Source organism: Copidosoma floridanum, unplaced genomic scaffold, assembly GCF_036245765.1.
Source record: "Copidosoma floridanum isolate Cflo_tuat_1 unplaced genomic scaffold, Cflo_Japanese_pri ptg000009l, whole genome shotgun sequence".
NCBI classification, from domain to species: domain Eukaryota; kingdom Metazoa; phylum Arthropoda; class Insecta; order Hymenoptera; family Encyrtidae; genus Copidosoma; species Copidosoma floridanum.
The window spans coordinates 7,639,163-7,654,655 of record NW_028321886.1 but is presented as its reverse complement, the minus strand read 5'-3'; the positions used below and the strand labels follow the sequence as shown (position 1 = coordinate 7,654,655).

Here is a 15,493-nt window from a genome sequence, read left to right as displayed (position 1 = left end):
TAAAGCTGTTAATTTTCATCTATATTTGTCGAAGCAGACGGTCAAAAAGCCATTCTACTTTCAGTATTTACACACTTTTACTCCAGGAGGGACTCGATACATTAATTATTCAATCTACGAGAGATTTCCTACTCACAATGAACACAGCTTGATCGAGAAAATTGTACTTTTCTAATTGCAAAAATATACATGAACTTTTGGAATTTTAACTATGCCTAATAATGTTTCGACACGTTTCTATCGTCATCGTTTCATTTTAGCATTATTTGCCAAGTTTGCATCACCAATTTAATTCGCACAGCAATTTCAATAAAATTAGATACATTTTACGTTTTTATCGTTATCAAGCTGCTTGAAATCGTCCACTACGTTAGGCAATGTAAATAAATTTTTTTTTTTACATCGTTAAGGGCAATGACTTAACGTCAAAATGTTGCGTTTCATTCAAGTTAGTGTCGTTAGATTAAAAAAAATGTTGCGTTTATTTTCAAACTTGATTCAAACATATGAAAGATGATTTTTTATCTGTCAATGAAATACTATTTCCTCCTTTCACGGAAAGTACATTTCCGCCATTACATTTAATATCGATTATATTTGTGCCATTTTTCGTAGTGACGATTTAAAGCTCAATAACAATGAAATGTACAAGTGGAGTTTTATATGAGACACTATTATTACGTTGCAGTTTACAGTTGTGATTTCAAAAACAGAAGAAAAGCGAAAGTTACATGTACACATAAATATAATATATATCTTTTTAAAATAAAACAAAGATTGACTAACTTGAATGGCTTAACAAGGAGGCAACAGGTGTAAATCGTTTTCATCTTGGCGATCAGAGAGGAAGGGGCTGATAAACTCGCGCATTTTTTCTTGAATCTTTGCAAGTTTGAAGAGTTGAAAATGAAAATCATCACGCAATTTTTTTTTTTTTTTTTTTTTTCTAAAAAATTTATTGACAAAAAGTATAAATAAACACAATAAAGGTGGATTCATCATATTCTCGTTTAATGTCATTTAACTAAGGAGAATATCGAATTTGATTCTCAAGACCGCGCTTTGTTATTCTTGCCTTCCGTCATCTCTGATGAGGGAAAACGAAAAAATGCGCTAAAGCAACACACACACACACTTTAAATTAATCATATTTCTCATCGAAACGCACGAAAATTCTTACTGTACATTGTACATTCGATCGTCCTCGAGTCTCACTCTCTTTCCATTCCACCAGCAAACCACCGCCTCATAAAGTGTAGTTGTAAATTTGTATTGATTTTTTCTTTTTGTTTATTACATTTACTTGTTTTTTTTTTTTTTTTTCGTGAATCGTGTGTGTGAATGTTTGTGTGTAAGCGGGGCCTTTTTTTCTTTCTCTGTTCAGTGTGCCGTCATCACCTTGATAGCTGCCACCTCCGCTCTTTCTCTCTCGCTGTTAATTACTTGGCGCCCGGAATTTTTCCTAGTACCTGAAACCATCGTACCATCGTACCATCGTCCGTGTTTTTAACAACGTAGCGTACATTTCAAAACTTATAAAATTGTTAAGGATGAGCATGAACATGTTAGTGAAGCATGAAATTTTTTTTGTTACTTTCTTTTTGCGTACATTTCTATGTTTGGTGATTTTTAGGAAAAAGCATTCGCTTGGATGAATTTAAGCGAAAAGCGATTGTCTACGATGATTCTGTTATAGTTTAACACTTATATACTTGGCGCGTATGTTTAAGTCAGAGTTTCCTCTTTGGTTGTACCATATCAAGGCTTATTATTAATACTGTAATTGTATCATAAAATTTTTTTAGTGTTAAATTAATCATGAAAGTATAAAGATAAATTAATATTATAATAAAATGATCGATTTTAGAGAGAATAAATGAAATTAAGACACTTGGCGAAACATTAGGAATCTTCGAAATTAGAAATTGACTGTACGAATAAGAATAGCAAAGTGGTTTTTTAATCCATAGTAAAAATAGTCACAATACGAACACAACGTGATAATTATTATAAGGTAAGTATCTCTAATTTGGTGCATCAAAAATAGTGTTTGTACTTTCAAACGAATACACATACACATGTGTATAATATTACTATATATCTTGTGAAAAAAATATCGATTTACCTGAAATACAAGTAATCAATGGCTAGAGTACCTTATTACTCGTCAGTGCAAAGCGATTAGCATAGGAAACAAAAACAAAAAAAATGTTTCAGTCAGAAGCGAGAGAAGTGGTCAGTGCAATATCAATGAAAGCCCAACGCAGCTGGAAACAATAATAGTAATGATAGTACAATATAAAGGCATCGAGCGAGTTTAAATCGATTCGATTGTATAAGGCTGACAATCGTCACTGTTGCAAGTACCTCGCGAGTCTCTCGGGAAAAAAAAAGAAAGAAAAAAAAGTCATCGTCCCTCGCACAGAGGTGCGTGCTCGTATGCACAACATTGTCATTTTCACCTGCGTACGTACACAATCAAAACCACAAAAAATCGGTCAAGTTGCGTGCGACGCAAACAAATCAACATGCAGTGCTCTTTCCGATCTCCTATACCCTCCTCCCCCCCCATTTTTTTCGAAACAATCGAGAGAAAGAGAGCAGCTTATCCTTTACGGTGATATTTATACGTATGTGTAAGAATGCAAGCAATGAATCTTATGGTGATTAGTATTGGCAAAGCCAAACGAGCTTTCCTGAGCCGTAAGCTTATTTCTTAACGGGCTCGATGCTCTTTTTCTTGAGCCTTACTTTCGAGAGATCAACTCCGGTGAGGGCCTGCACGGCCGGCGGCACCTGGCCGATGAGGCGCGTTATCTCTCCACTCGTCATGTCGTTGCCTCCCAACATCACGATCTCCTCGGTACGGGCCAGTGGCGCTGCCACCTCGGCTGCGATCTGCAACCAATGCGAAAACACACATGTATATACCAGTATAATTTTTAATCATCATCATCATCATCATCGATATTATTACCTTGGGCATCGCGTTGAGCACGAGATTGAGTATGGCCGCTTCGCCGTACTTCTTGTAAATGGCAGCCTTCATCTGCATGCGATCCGCCTCGGCGATACCGATCGCCTTGAGCGCCTGGGCCTCTGCCTCGCCGATCAGCTTGATGCGCTCGGCCTCGGCCTTGGCAGACTCCACCGTCTGTGACCTGATTACCAACGCGACGCGACAATCATATCAAAAAAACAAGGGTAAGTGTACCAAGGGAAACAACGCGCGTGTACATGATAAAACCAAACACGGACTGACCTCTTGCCCTCGGACACCTTGCCGATCTTGTAGCTCTCCGCCTCTGTCGGCAGCCTGACCAAACTCTGAAGCTCGTGCTCCTTCCTGCGCACCTCCTGCTCCTCGACCTCGATCTGCTTGCGCCGCTCCACCACCTCGATCTGAATCTCCTCGTTTCGTATCCGCTGGCGGATTTTAGCCGCCTGGAGCTCGTACGCCAGCTGGGCCTCCGCCTTCTGCAATATACAACCAAACACTTGTACCTCCCTCGTACATATATGTCACGATGTTTTATACATATATATACTATACGTACCGCCGTGTTGACTTCCTGATCGAAATTGGCCTTTTGCAGTTGGTACAGCCGCGCGTTGTCCTCGATTTTCGTGTCGGTGTTGTACTTTATGTCCATCGCCGCTTTTTCGCACTCGGCTTCCTACGCGACAATTACAAGGTGATTATACACTACATAATACATTGTCCCGTACCGATGCGGCAAGTTTACGTATATATAGGTGTATACACGTGTGTAAGCTAAAAAGTGGGATAAGTTACCCTGATCCCAGCATCGCGGTTTGCTTCGGCGACACCGACATCGGCGTCCCGCTTGACGGCCGCTGTCTGGGCTTTGCCGAGCGAGGCGAGGTACTGGACGTCATCGTACACGTCCTTGATGGTGAACGAGAGTATCTCGATGCCCATGCGCCCGACGTCCGGGGCCGCGACTTCGCGCACCAGCGCCGCGAATTGGTCCCTGTCCTTGTAGACCTCCTCGACCGATAGGGTACCTGTCGAACAGCGGGAATGTCAATACGAGCAGTGGAAGGGGGGACAAGGTATGAAACTTTCATACCGAGAATGGCGCGCAAGTGTCCCTCGAGGGTCGACAGTATGGTGGACTTGATCTCGTGGACGTTTTTCCCGAGGAATTGCTCGCTGGCGGTGTGCAGGAGCTCGTCGGCCTTCATGATTTTGCACTGAGCGACCCCGGTCACGGTCAAGGGGACGCCCTGGGCCGTCTCGACGCTCTCGCACACCGGGTTCAGGGTCATGACCTCGAGGGAGAGCCGCTGTACGTCCGTGACGAACCACCAGGTGAACGCGTAGCCGCCCACTATCGTCCGCTTTTTCATGGAGCCGCAGCATCCTCCTGTAAATGTTTCGTTTGATTATTACCTTTTTTCCCTTCTTTTTCATTTTTCATACCGTTGATCATTCAAAAAGTTCACGTTATATGTATATGTTTCCTTTTTCCTACTCATGCGCAACCAAGTTTTTTTACGCGCGTATAGAGTCACGCGCAACGCGCACCTGAGAGAATTTCGTCATAATAACCGCCCGCTTGCTTATTTCGATTGCGAGCACTTTAGGTATACGTGTCAAGTTTCCAGGTGATACGTGTAGCCCAAATCTACGTGTGGGCGGATATAGCTGACGAGTTCGTGCAACCAACCAAAGGATCTTACATTTTGGTCGTCCTTTGACAGAAAAAACCCGGGAGGGATAACATAGAGCTTTGAAATAGTAAAACTTTACTTTTGTATGGGTGAGAGGTGGCGAAAAGAAAAGAAAGAGAAAAAAAAGAGAAAATCGCGTCGCGTGCGACCACTGGTATCCTGATTTTCGCGGGTTCGCGATAAAAATCCCGAGATTATTCGATTCAAAGTTAGCAAACTTTTGACCATCAATTAAACTATTAAAATGGAGTGTACACATTTTTCTATACCTACACGAAGCGAGCGCAATAAAATATTGGATACGATAGCAGGTATAGGTTCAGTTGAAAATAAAACAAAGACTTCACTACTAACAAACTACTGTAGCATTAATGAAAGCTTCCGTCAAGTGACATCACACGTCAATCGTCACTGAATTGACTACTGCAGTACCTAAGTGATGGAGCCTCCTTCGTGGCTTACGTGACGAACAACAGGTAAGTAGACGCGACGACAGAAAAATTAGAGAGAAAAAGTAGGTCAAGCTACCGCAAGTAAGTAGGTAGGTAGGTGGGTATACAACTTACTTACGTTTTCACTGGGGCGGCAAATAACACGCGCTCTCGCAAGAAAAATCATTATAAGTATACTGTGAGAGAGTTAGGGTACAGCGGTAAAAAGAAATTAAAAAAAATAAAAAAACATTAGTTGTACTTTTTACCTTTGTACGTATACCTATTTAGTAAAGATAGTGAAATCACTTTAGTATAAGAAAAAAAATGTACACCTATCGGTTGCTTTATTATTTATACATCTGTTTTTATTATGATTTTAAATCTGCGGTTTTTTTTTGACTATGTGGGTTTTCTTGTATCTTGTCTGGTTTATGAGTTAAAAAAAAAAAATCGTATGCAAACACCAGTTGATTTCCGAAAAAAAGGCCACTTCACAAAAATCGTCGCAGCCAACGCACGATAGCGGAAAAGTAAAGCAAGAGTTTCCCCATTCTTGGCACCAGAACTCGAAAGAGGAGGAAAAAAAAAAATAGTCCAAGAATAACCCTGTACGCGAGTTACGGTGTACAGGTATTATTTACGAATTCCAATCGCCTCGACAAGTAGGTCGGCGCTACACTTACACGCGCACACGCACTGTATACGGCACTCATCGTTTGGGTTCCCGTTGTGGCACACCGACGAGGTGACGTCACCGCCCGGCTGTCCGATGCTATCCGATTGTCACTCCCCGATCGGGCCGTTTCACGACATTCGGCCCAACAAGTAAAGGTATTACAACCGATTTTTCTCGAGACGCATCGATGCATTTCACCGGCGGGATTCCCCATCGACGCGACAGTCACGTACACACCACCCATGACGCTCCTTTTCTTTCCCCCCTTTCGACCAAACACCGGAGAATTTTTTATTTCCCATACAAGCTTTACGTAACTTACGCTCAACTTTTACCCGACACGGGTGTGAGGTAACAACGACATAAATATTCATTGGTAGGTACGTATGTAGGATTCAAATGGAAAAGGGACCAGAGAGAGAGAGAGAGAGAAAGGATATGCGAGCTCGATGAGAAAGTTTTTCCAGAGAAAGCGCCGAATCATCCGTATAGGCGACCAAGAGTAAAGTTCATCTTTTGGACGTAAACCTCATCTAACGAAATCGTCTCCTGTAACATTAACGCGCACGCTTGCACGAATTACTCGGGGTCAGGCGTAAGTTCACGGGTATAAGTTTTGAAAACAAATCCCCGGCAACAATGAAAAAAAAGAAAGGAGTCGTTCGCTGCAGGTGAGTGTATATATATAAATACAGCATATAGCGAGGAGGAGGAGGAGGAGGAAGAGACCGTTACTTGCGCCGCGCGGAGAGTCGACTCGGCCATCGCCGCAATGATCGACCAGCCGGCGCGCGCAAGGTCACGGTCGACCCGCGGCAGAGAACATCAGATGCTGCTGCTCGCTCCTCGAGTTTTCTTATTCCTTTGGCCGTACATCGCCCGGCGAGCTCGATCTTCCGGTTTTCCGGGCGTGCGAAAGCCGTAGTTTCATCAATCTATACGTGGTGCTCCTTTCTCTTCTTCCTTCGACGGAGGACTTCGAGAAGATTCGCGTACACGCGTGTGAGAGTTGTCGTTCGGGTGTTTACTTGTGCCGTGGTGGATGAACCGGTCATGACGACCGTACGTCATTTGGTTTAGTGCTCACTTTTGGCGGATATTTTTCTTGGAGAGGTAAGAAAAACGCGCCTTTTTTACCATCGGTCAAAACAATAGTGAGTTGCAGCTCGAGGATCGCGTGGGTGGACGAAAGGAGGACCGGCAAATCGGTCTTTGTCTCTTTTGGCACGGAAAGCCTTAACCGCGATGGCCCAGAATTTTGCCGTTTTGTGAGACGCGCGCGCACCCGAGTATCGTCATTTTCTCACGGAAGTAAGTTCACAGGTGCACGACATAATATACCTCTTGTTGACCACAGTTTGACATAGTTCACGAAACAACATCTCGTATAATTATAAAGTGACTTTAGCCGAACCGATCATTTCGAAAAAGCGCGCAAAATCGGTATACATACCACCTCGAGGCTCGTGTGGTTATAGCGATCGTATATTTATGGGTATATTATGAAAATATGTGCCTCGAAATCGATATGTGCTCTGGTAATTAACGATTTTCAAAACGTCCGCGATTGGATGAATGTCACGACGAGTCAAGGCAGATTCCGATCGTATACACACGAGAGTCCTCAAACGGTACAGGAATGCCAATGGCACCCGCAGTATTTTATTACAGCCTCAAGCCCCCCTCCCCCTGTATAACCTCGACACTCTTGACTATTAAACTCCTTGCTGACATTTATACATCTATTTTTTTCACTGTCATGTGTCATTTATGGATTTTTTTTTTTTTTTTTTTTGTCAACACGCGAAGCTTCAACGATTACACTCGAATTCAAAGTACAACACAGTTGGTTGGGCACGAAAAGCAAATCAAAGGGATTAATGATGTCGTTTAAAACTTGTGGATCAAACCCGAGTTGGGCAAAGCTTGGCCGTGCACGTGCCCTCCCTCCCCCACGTATACCTATGCTGTCAGTCGCGCAACACAGTATTGCCGGGTAGGAACGTGTCTGGCATGCAGCGATACGTCAGCCAAACAAAAAATGTGAAACTACGAATTCACGGAGCCAACGTGCTCGCTTTGATTGCGTAATCCTTTCTGTAGAGGAGGACTGGTGGGTGGTGAACAGGATGTTTCGAACGCCACCGGGAATACGATAGCGCTCTGATTTTTGGCTCTTTCCTTGCGGGGATAATCGTGTGTACTCTTATTGAGTTTTACGGCGGGAATTTTGTGGTGTCGAAACGTTAATATTGTTTACCGCGAGTAAGGACATAAAAATTCCGGATCTTTGGAATTTTTCGCCATGAATAATCAATCAGTAGACGACGTCCTTCGTCAAAAATATTTGAAATTTTTCTCACGCGCGGGGTGTGTTTCTTCAATTTGCATAAGTATGGGCATTACAGAGCCAAAGCTATTGAGATAAGCTATACAAATGGGAGACATGTCGTAGACGAATCGAGCGGAATTCAATTAAGCGATCGCAAAAAGTTTTAGGGATAAAAAAAGGATTTTTTAATTTTTTATACTGAAAATAATAATATCTCACACTCGTACAGAAAAGTAAATCATCTTGATTGATGAAAAAAAAAAATTAATTAACTAAATTAAAAAAAAAAGAGTACAAAATGAATTGTCTTTTCACTCATCAGATAGCTGATACTTTTTTTACACGCCACAACGTGATCGCGATGTAAAGTAGTGGACTGTATACAGGCATTTCGATTAAGCCTGTGTTGCTCACGCGTTTCCACCCCCACCTTTTTCTTGTTCGTCTTCTTATTCTCTCTTTTTTTATCACCAAACGGAGGCTGCTGGCCAGTGGCTCTTCCTTTAACGACTCTGGTAAAAGTCACCGGGATCGGCTCAGTCTTTCGTCAATCCTTAGCCAATAGAGATATCATAGAAGTACGTCGCTGCTTATCGATCGATTCGTCTAAAGTGTCTTCGCGATAGTATTTGGGTACGATCTTTGGAGTTTATTTATTTATTTATTTTTTAAATTATATTCATCCGACGTATATTCGATGCAATATCAAAGTACAGGATTTTTAATATAAATAGTCCGTAATACTGACACTTTGGTGGGAAATAAATACCTTGATTTTTGTAAGGATACTTTAAATAACAAAAAAATTTTTTTTTTTTTAATTATTGTATTTGCTATTTATCTTTCTCGTAGCTTTTTCCTTCAAAAATCAAAACGCCGCCTTTTTAACATTCGCAAAATAACCACTTTCCATTGTTTTCTTTCAAATCAATTGAACGCCGTTCGTATCGGTTCGTATTTTCAGTAGTCGAAAAAAAAACCATCAAAGGATCGGGAGTTCGACTACTTCTTCCATCCGATCCTGATGTACAAATGAAAAAGTAGTGAAAAAAAAAAAAAAAATAAAAAAAAAAATTAAAGGGGGAAGAACAAGCAAAAGACAGGAAGGACGCGAGGATGGATCTGCAAAACATCCTTTCGGCAACGGCGAGCTCGGCGACCGGGAGTCTGGCCTGGTTCATCCCAACCCTAGCCGCTGCGATCGTCTACTTCCAGTACGAGGTCATGGATCCCGAGTCACGGCCGATCGACGTACCCTCGGAGCTACTCCTGCCCTCCTACGACTTCATCGTGGTCGGGGCGGGCTCGGCGGGTGAGTTTTAATACATTTTTGTTCATTTTTTTTTCCACCTTGTTTATTTCTATATTTACTGATTCGCGTACTTTTGGATTTTTGGATACCACAGGGGCAGTGGTGGCCAGTCGGCTAAGCGAGATAGAGAACTGGAACGTCCTGCTGTTGGAAGCGGGCGGTGACGAGACCGAAATATCCGACGTGCCGCTACTCGCGGGTTACCTGCAGCTGAGCAAACTCGATTGGATGTACAAGACCGAGCCTCAGGGGGACTCCTGCCTTGGTAAATTATACTCACACATCACGAACAACACTGTTTCCCTCGTCAAAGTGACATACTCTGTTTTAAGCCCAGTGGCTGACTTTTTTAAGGCGATTCGCAAATCGAGCATTTCCATTCAAGTTGTTTTTTTTTTTTTTTTTTTTTTTTTACAACATTTCGCCTGAAATTTTAACGTTTTAAACACCCTTGCTGCCTCGGGATGATTTTCCAAACTCCAATTTACCATCTTCCGTTTCGATAAAAAAAAAAGTTCTGACTCGACGAGGGGTGAAAAAAAACAAAACAACACACGCACACATTATCATGATGAGCGGCAAAAATGGCAGATGCGCTAACACAATAACCAACTTCGTTGCAAAATGTAGCCATGGAGGGCGGTCGGTGCAACTGGCCACGGGGCAAAGTGATCGGCGGCTCGAGCGTCCTGAACTACATGCTGTACCTACGGGGCAACCGCAAGGACTACGACCTGTGGCAGGAGCAGGGCAACTACGGCTGGAACTCGTCCGAGGCCCTGCGCTACTTCATGAAGTCCGAGGACAACCAGAACCCCTATCTGGCGCGCACGCCTTACCACACGACGGGTGGCTACCTCACCGTCCAAGAGGCCCCTTGGCACACGCCCTTGGCCACTGCCTTCGTCGAGGCCGGCAAGGAGATGGGGTACGAGAACCGGGACATTAACGGCGAGTACCACACCGGCTTCATGATTGCCCAGGGCACCATCAGACGGGGCAGCCGCTGCTCAACCGCCAAGGCCTTCCTCAGGCCCGCGAGGCTCAGGAAGAACCTCCACATAGCCATGAATTCCCACGTCACCAAGGTACGTATATATTATACCATCACCGATGAATATGAAAAATCGCACGAACCACGCAACGAAACACAATACTTTTCCAGGTGCTGATAGACCCAGTGAGCAAGCGCGCGTACGGCGTCGAGTTCATGCGCGACAAGCAGGTGTACCGGATCCGAGCCAAGAAGGAGGTCGTCCTGTCTGGCGGGGCCGTAAACTCGCCGCAGCTGTTGATGCTGTCGGGCATCGGCCCCAAGGAGCACCTCACCCAACTGGGCATCCCTGTGATCCAGGAGCTGAGCGTCGGCGACAACCTACAGGACCACATAGGCGTGGGTGGGCTGACCTTTCTGGTGAACCAGGAGGTCTCGATGGTGGAGAGCCGGCTCTACAGCCTAAACGCCGTTATGCAGTACGCCATTTGGGGCACGGGGCCCCTCACCGTCCTCGGGGGCGTCGAGGGCCTCGCTTTCGTCAACACCAAGTACGCCAACGCCAGCGCCGACTTTCCGGACATCGAGCTCCACTTCGTCTCGGGCTCGACCAACTCGGACGGCGGCCGGCAGATCCGCAAGATCCACGGTCTAACCGGCCGGTTCTACGACGCCGTCTTCGGACGCATAAGCAACAGGGACGCCTGGAGCGTGCTGCCCATGCTGCTGAGGCCCCGTAGCAAGGGCTTGATAAGGCTACGCAGCAAGAATCCCTTCGACCATCCCCTCATTTACCCGAATTACTTCAAGGAGCCGCACGACCTGGAGGTGCTGGTCGAGGGTTTGAAGATCGCGATAGCGCTGAGCAGGACGCGGGCCTTCCGTAAGTACGGCAGCGAGCTCAATCCCGTGCCGTTTCCCGGCTGTTCGCACCTCGTGTTGTACAGCGACGATTACTGGCGGTGCATGATCAGGCACTACTCGGCCACGGTCTACCACCCGGTGGGCACTTGCAAAATGGGCCCCCACTGGGACCACCAGGCGGTCGTCGATCCCGAGCTGAGGGTTTACGGGGTCAAGGGCCTGAGGGTCGCGGATGCGTCGATCATGCCGAACCAGATAAGCGGCAACACCAACGCCCCCGTGATCATGGTCGGCGAGAAGGCGAGCGACATGATCAAGGAGTACTGGCTCGCGCTGATGCAGGCTAACGTTGTGCACAGGCAGGCGCGCAGGGGACTGATACGGATACACTGAGCCCCCTTGCAAAAGTGATGCTCTTGGGGATATGATTTGGACTTTGATTTTTTTTTTTTCAAATAATCAATCCCAAGTATATACAGGGTTCACGGCGATCGCATCAATGTAGCTCATCGTGCTCAGTAGATTAAGTCATATCCATGATTATACGTCATCGCGAACATAACGTATTCGTCCAGTATTACTCAAGTATAGTACATCAGTCTATCGTGTAACGAGCCTTGAAGTGTGTAAAACCTTGTAACTTTTGCGACGAGAGGGATGAAGGATGTGTGGGTATAGACGTTTTTTGGTTGAAATACGGATTCGGTGGATTATTGATTTACCGGCTCAACCGAAGAGGGTGTATACCCGTAAAGGAACAAGTACGACAGAGTTATTGGTGTCTGCTGAATTATAGGCGGATGATAATTATGTTGCGTTCTCGACACGCCAAGGTGTCGGGAAGTAGGTCAATCATGTCTTGAAAACTTTGTGTATTGTATATATTTGCCGACGCTATTCTTTATAATGGCTACGCGATGCTGAATGAAAAAACGTCGCGAGTGAAAAACATTTGTTTCATCCAAGACTTTCGTAAAGGGAAGCACAAGTTTTACTTTGTTGAGTTTACATAGTTTTTAAACAGTGAATACTCTTGTTAGTGTGACAATTTTTTTCCTCCACCAAGACTTGCGTGTTTTTTTTTTTTTACTGTCGATTTGAAATGATGGTGATTGCAAATTGGTGAAAAGTGTTCTTACGAATTCATAATGAGCATAGCAGAATATTTTGCATTGCAATCGATGTATAAGGTGAAAATGGTCTTGTATGAATGTTAACGTGTGAGATAAACGTGACAAGTGCGTCAACTAGTTTGATATATTTAGCGAGAAAAGAAATATGGATACAATAAATCACTTGTTAAAAAAAAATATTTTCAAAAGAGTTGTAAATTTTTATTTCCTCTGGGTTATTGTTTTGTGGAATAATACAGCGATGCGTGGTGTATGTGTATGTTTCAATATTTTGTGTAAGCAAACACGTGACAGTTGAATTTTTCGCAAATGCGCTTCCGCCAACAGCCGAGAGTAAATTGAACGATAAATTTTTTTAAATTTTTATTATTATTAACAGGTACGATTTGATGCAAGCAAAATTATTTCCTCCTTGACTTGTATTCTCAAGAGATACACGAATTAAAAATACATTTCCATCACAGTCGAGTTTTTTCAAGAGTGGAATTCGAATTTCGTACGTTCTCATTAAAATCTTTCTACAAGGTTTTTCGGGATACTTCAACGGAAAATTAATTAAAAATGTTGACTTGTACATAATATATACTTGAGCGTACAAGAACGTTACTACATAATTTCGTTTATTCATTAATTGTGTTGCTTTTAAAATTGCGGTACGAAAGTGAGATGTATTTTAGGCTTTAAATTTGTCAAATAATGAAACAGTCGACAAAAATAAATGGCAATGTGTAAGACTATTTCAATGAATTTCGAGGATTTGAAAATTGCATTCCTCTATAATCGAGCAATTTCTATAAATTTTTCTATAGTGATAATTGACTTTTTCCAACTTATGATTTTTTCTTAAACAGTTATAACTCTCATTATTCTTAATTAAAAATTAAAAAAAAAAAAAGCGAGAAATAAATTTGTACTTTCAGTTTCCAGTTCAATGGCCTCTAAAAATGCGCTTTTTTGTGAGTTTCTTCTGTATTTTAAAAAAGAGTCGTAATTATATGCAATAATTAATTTTTCATACAACATTAGGCCTTTCTTTCTCTCCTAAAGATATATTATACGTCCTTGGAAATGACATTATAATAACACCGTCACTTGTCACCAAAAGCTGTACTTACATACATGGAAGGTATTTTTCTTCTTCAACTATTGGGAGGTAGAATATTTCACAGGGATAGCATGTGAAATTTTGAGCGTAAAGAAATTTTTTTAACAAACGTGTAAATAGATGTTTTTTTGTGAATGTAAATGTAAACAATCTTATCTAACGACAAGAAGATTGAAATCTGTCATTAGAAATATTTTTTTTAACATTTAAAAATCATTAGAAAAAATATGTGTTTGAAGTTTCAAACGTTGGAGCCCAACGAAAATCCAAAAAAAAAAATTTTTGTTTTTGTCGTAAATAACCCAATAAACCAACGGCAAGAGGTGTATAATACCGTAAGAAAAAAAAAAAAATCAACATCTAACCATTTTAAACTTAATTATTAACAATCAGAGTAACATACGTATAAAACGAACATTAAGCACTACACCTCTCAGTAATACATGGTAAAAAAAATTCAAAATAAATATTTCTACATACCTCTAGTTGTAAATAATAAATAAAGTACTTTATAGGCATCAGAAACATAACCTCGAAGAGTAATAAACTCCTGAAATTGAAAAAAAGTCGGATATCAGACGTTTTTACGCTACCTACGTCCATTAGGGGCTGCGATAATTGTAAAACGTATAAATATCATTACAAGGTACTACAACTAGTTGCCCTGATTTTTTTCAGAATTAGGAAACCTAACCTCACCGTGCAAAATGTCAAGAAATTCAAGAAAATAGCCTTTTTTCTGCCATTTTCGGTCGTAGTCAGCCATTAGGGGCCCGTAAAGGGTCTTAATGATTTTTATTACTGTCCTTGTATCACATTTGGTACTTACAGTCATTTTTAGCGCTCGGAAACATAACCTCGTTTAGTTATGTGATCTCAATTTTAGAAAAAATTCGAAAAAAAGACGTTTTTACTCTACCTACGTCCATTAGGAGCTGCGATAATTGTAAAACGTATAAATATCAAAACAAGGTACTACAACTAGTTGCCCTGATTTTTTTCAGAATTAGGAAACCTAACCTTACCGTGCAAAATGTCAAGAAATTCAAGAAAATAGCCTTTTTTCTGCCATTTTCGGTCATAGTCAGCCATTAGGGGCCCGTAAAGGGTCTTAATGATTTTTATTACTGTCCTTGTATCACATTTGGTACTTATAGTCATTTTAAGCGCTTGGAAACATAACCTCGTTTAGTTATGTGATCTCAATGTTAGAAAAAATTCGAAAAAAAGACGTTTTTACGCTACCTACGTCCATTAGGGGCTGCGATAATTGTAAAACGTATTAATATCATTACAAGGTACTACAACTAGTTGCCCTGATTTTTTTCAGAATTAGGAAACCTAACCTCACCGTGCAAAATGTCAAGAAATTCAAGAAAATAGCCTTTTTTCTGCCGTTTACGGTCATAGTCAGCCATTAGGGGCCCGTAAAGGGTCTTAATGATTTTTATTACTGTCCTTGTATCACATTTGGTACTTATAGTCATTTTAAGCGCTCGGAAACATAACCTCGTTTAGTTATGTGATCTCAATGTTAGAAAAAATTCGAAAAAAAGACGTTTTTACGCTACCTACGTCCATTAGGGGCTGCGATAATTGTAAAACGTATAAATATCATTACAAGGTACTACAACTAGTTGCCCTGATTTTTTTCAGAATTAGGAAACCTAACCTCACCGTGCAAAATGTCAAGAAATTCAAGAAAATAGCCTTTTTTCTGCCATTTTCGGTCGTAGTCAGCCATTAGGGGCCCGTAAAGGGTCTTAATGATTTTTATTACTGTCCTTGTATCACATTTGGTACTTACAGTCATTTTTAGCGCTCGGAAACATAACCTCGTTTAGTTATGTGATCTCAATTTTAGAAAAAATTCGAAAAAAAGACGTTTTTACGCTACCTACGTCCATTAGGGGCTGCGATAATTGTAAAACGTATTAATATCATT

General features: G+C 42.0%; 2 protein-coding genes across 2 annotated transcripts in view; one reads left to right on the top strand and one right to left on the bottom strand.

Moving 5' to 3' along the window:
* Positions 1-927: 927 nt before the first annotated feature.
* Flo2 (flotillin-2) overlaps positions 928-15,493 on the bottom strand; it is a 105,686-nt gene continuing 91,120 nt past the window's right edge. The window contains exons 2-8 of the mRNA XM_089589543.1: positions 4,095-4,391; positions 3,797-4,029; positions 3,558-3,677; positions 3,263-3,477; positions 2,978-3,161; positions 2,752-2,898; positions 928-1,469 (exon numbers count right to left, since the gene is read on the bottom strand). Coding sequence (XP_089445669.1) covers positions 1,440-1,469; positions 2,752-2,898; positions 2,978-3,161; positions 3,263-3,477; positions 3,558-3,677; positions 3,797-4,029; positions 4,095-4,391 — 1,226 coding nt within the window. The 3' untranslated portion in view covers positions 928-1,439. The remainder of the gene's footprint in view (positions 1,470-2,751; positions 2,899-2,977; positions 3,162-3,262; positions 3,478-3,557; positions 3,678-3,796; positions 4,030-4,094; positions 4,392-15,493) is intronic.
* LOC106635905 (glucose dehydrogenase [FAD, quinone]) lies at positions 9,248-11,794 on the top strand. Its single transcript, XM_014348098.2, has 4 exons — positions 9,248-9,452; positions 9,547-9,717; positions 10,083-10,540; positions 10,618-11,794. Exons 1-4 carry the CDS (start codon positions 9,257-9,259, stop codon positions 11,701-11,703), a joined length of 1,911 nt encoding a protein of 636 aa, XP_014203584.1. The 5' UTR covers positions 9,248-9,256; the 3' UTR covers positions 11,704-11,794.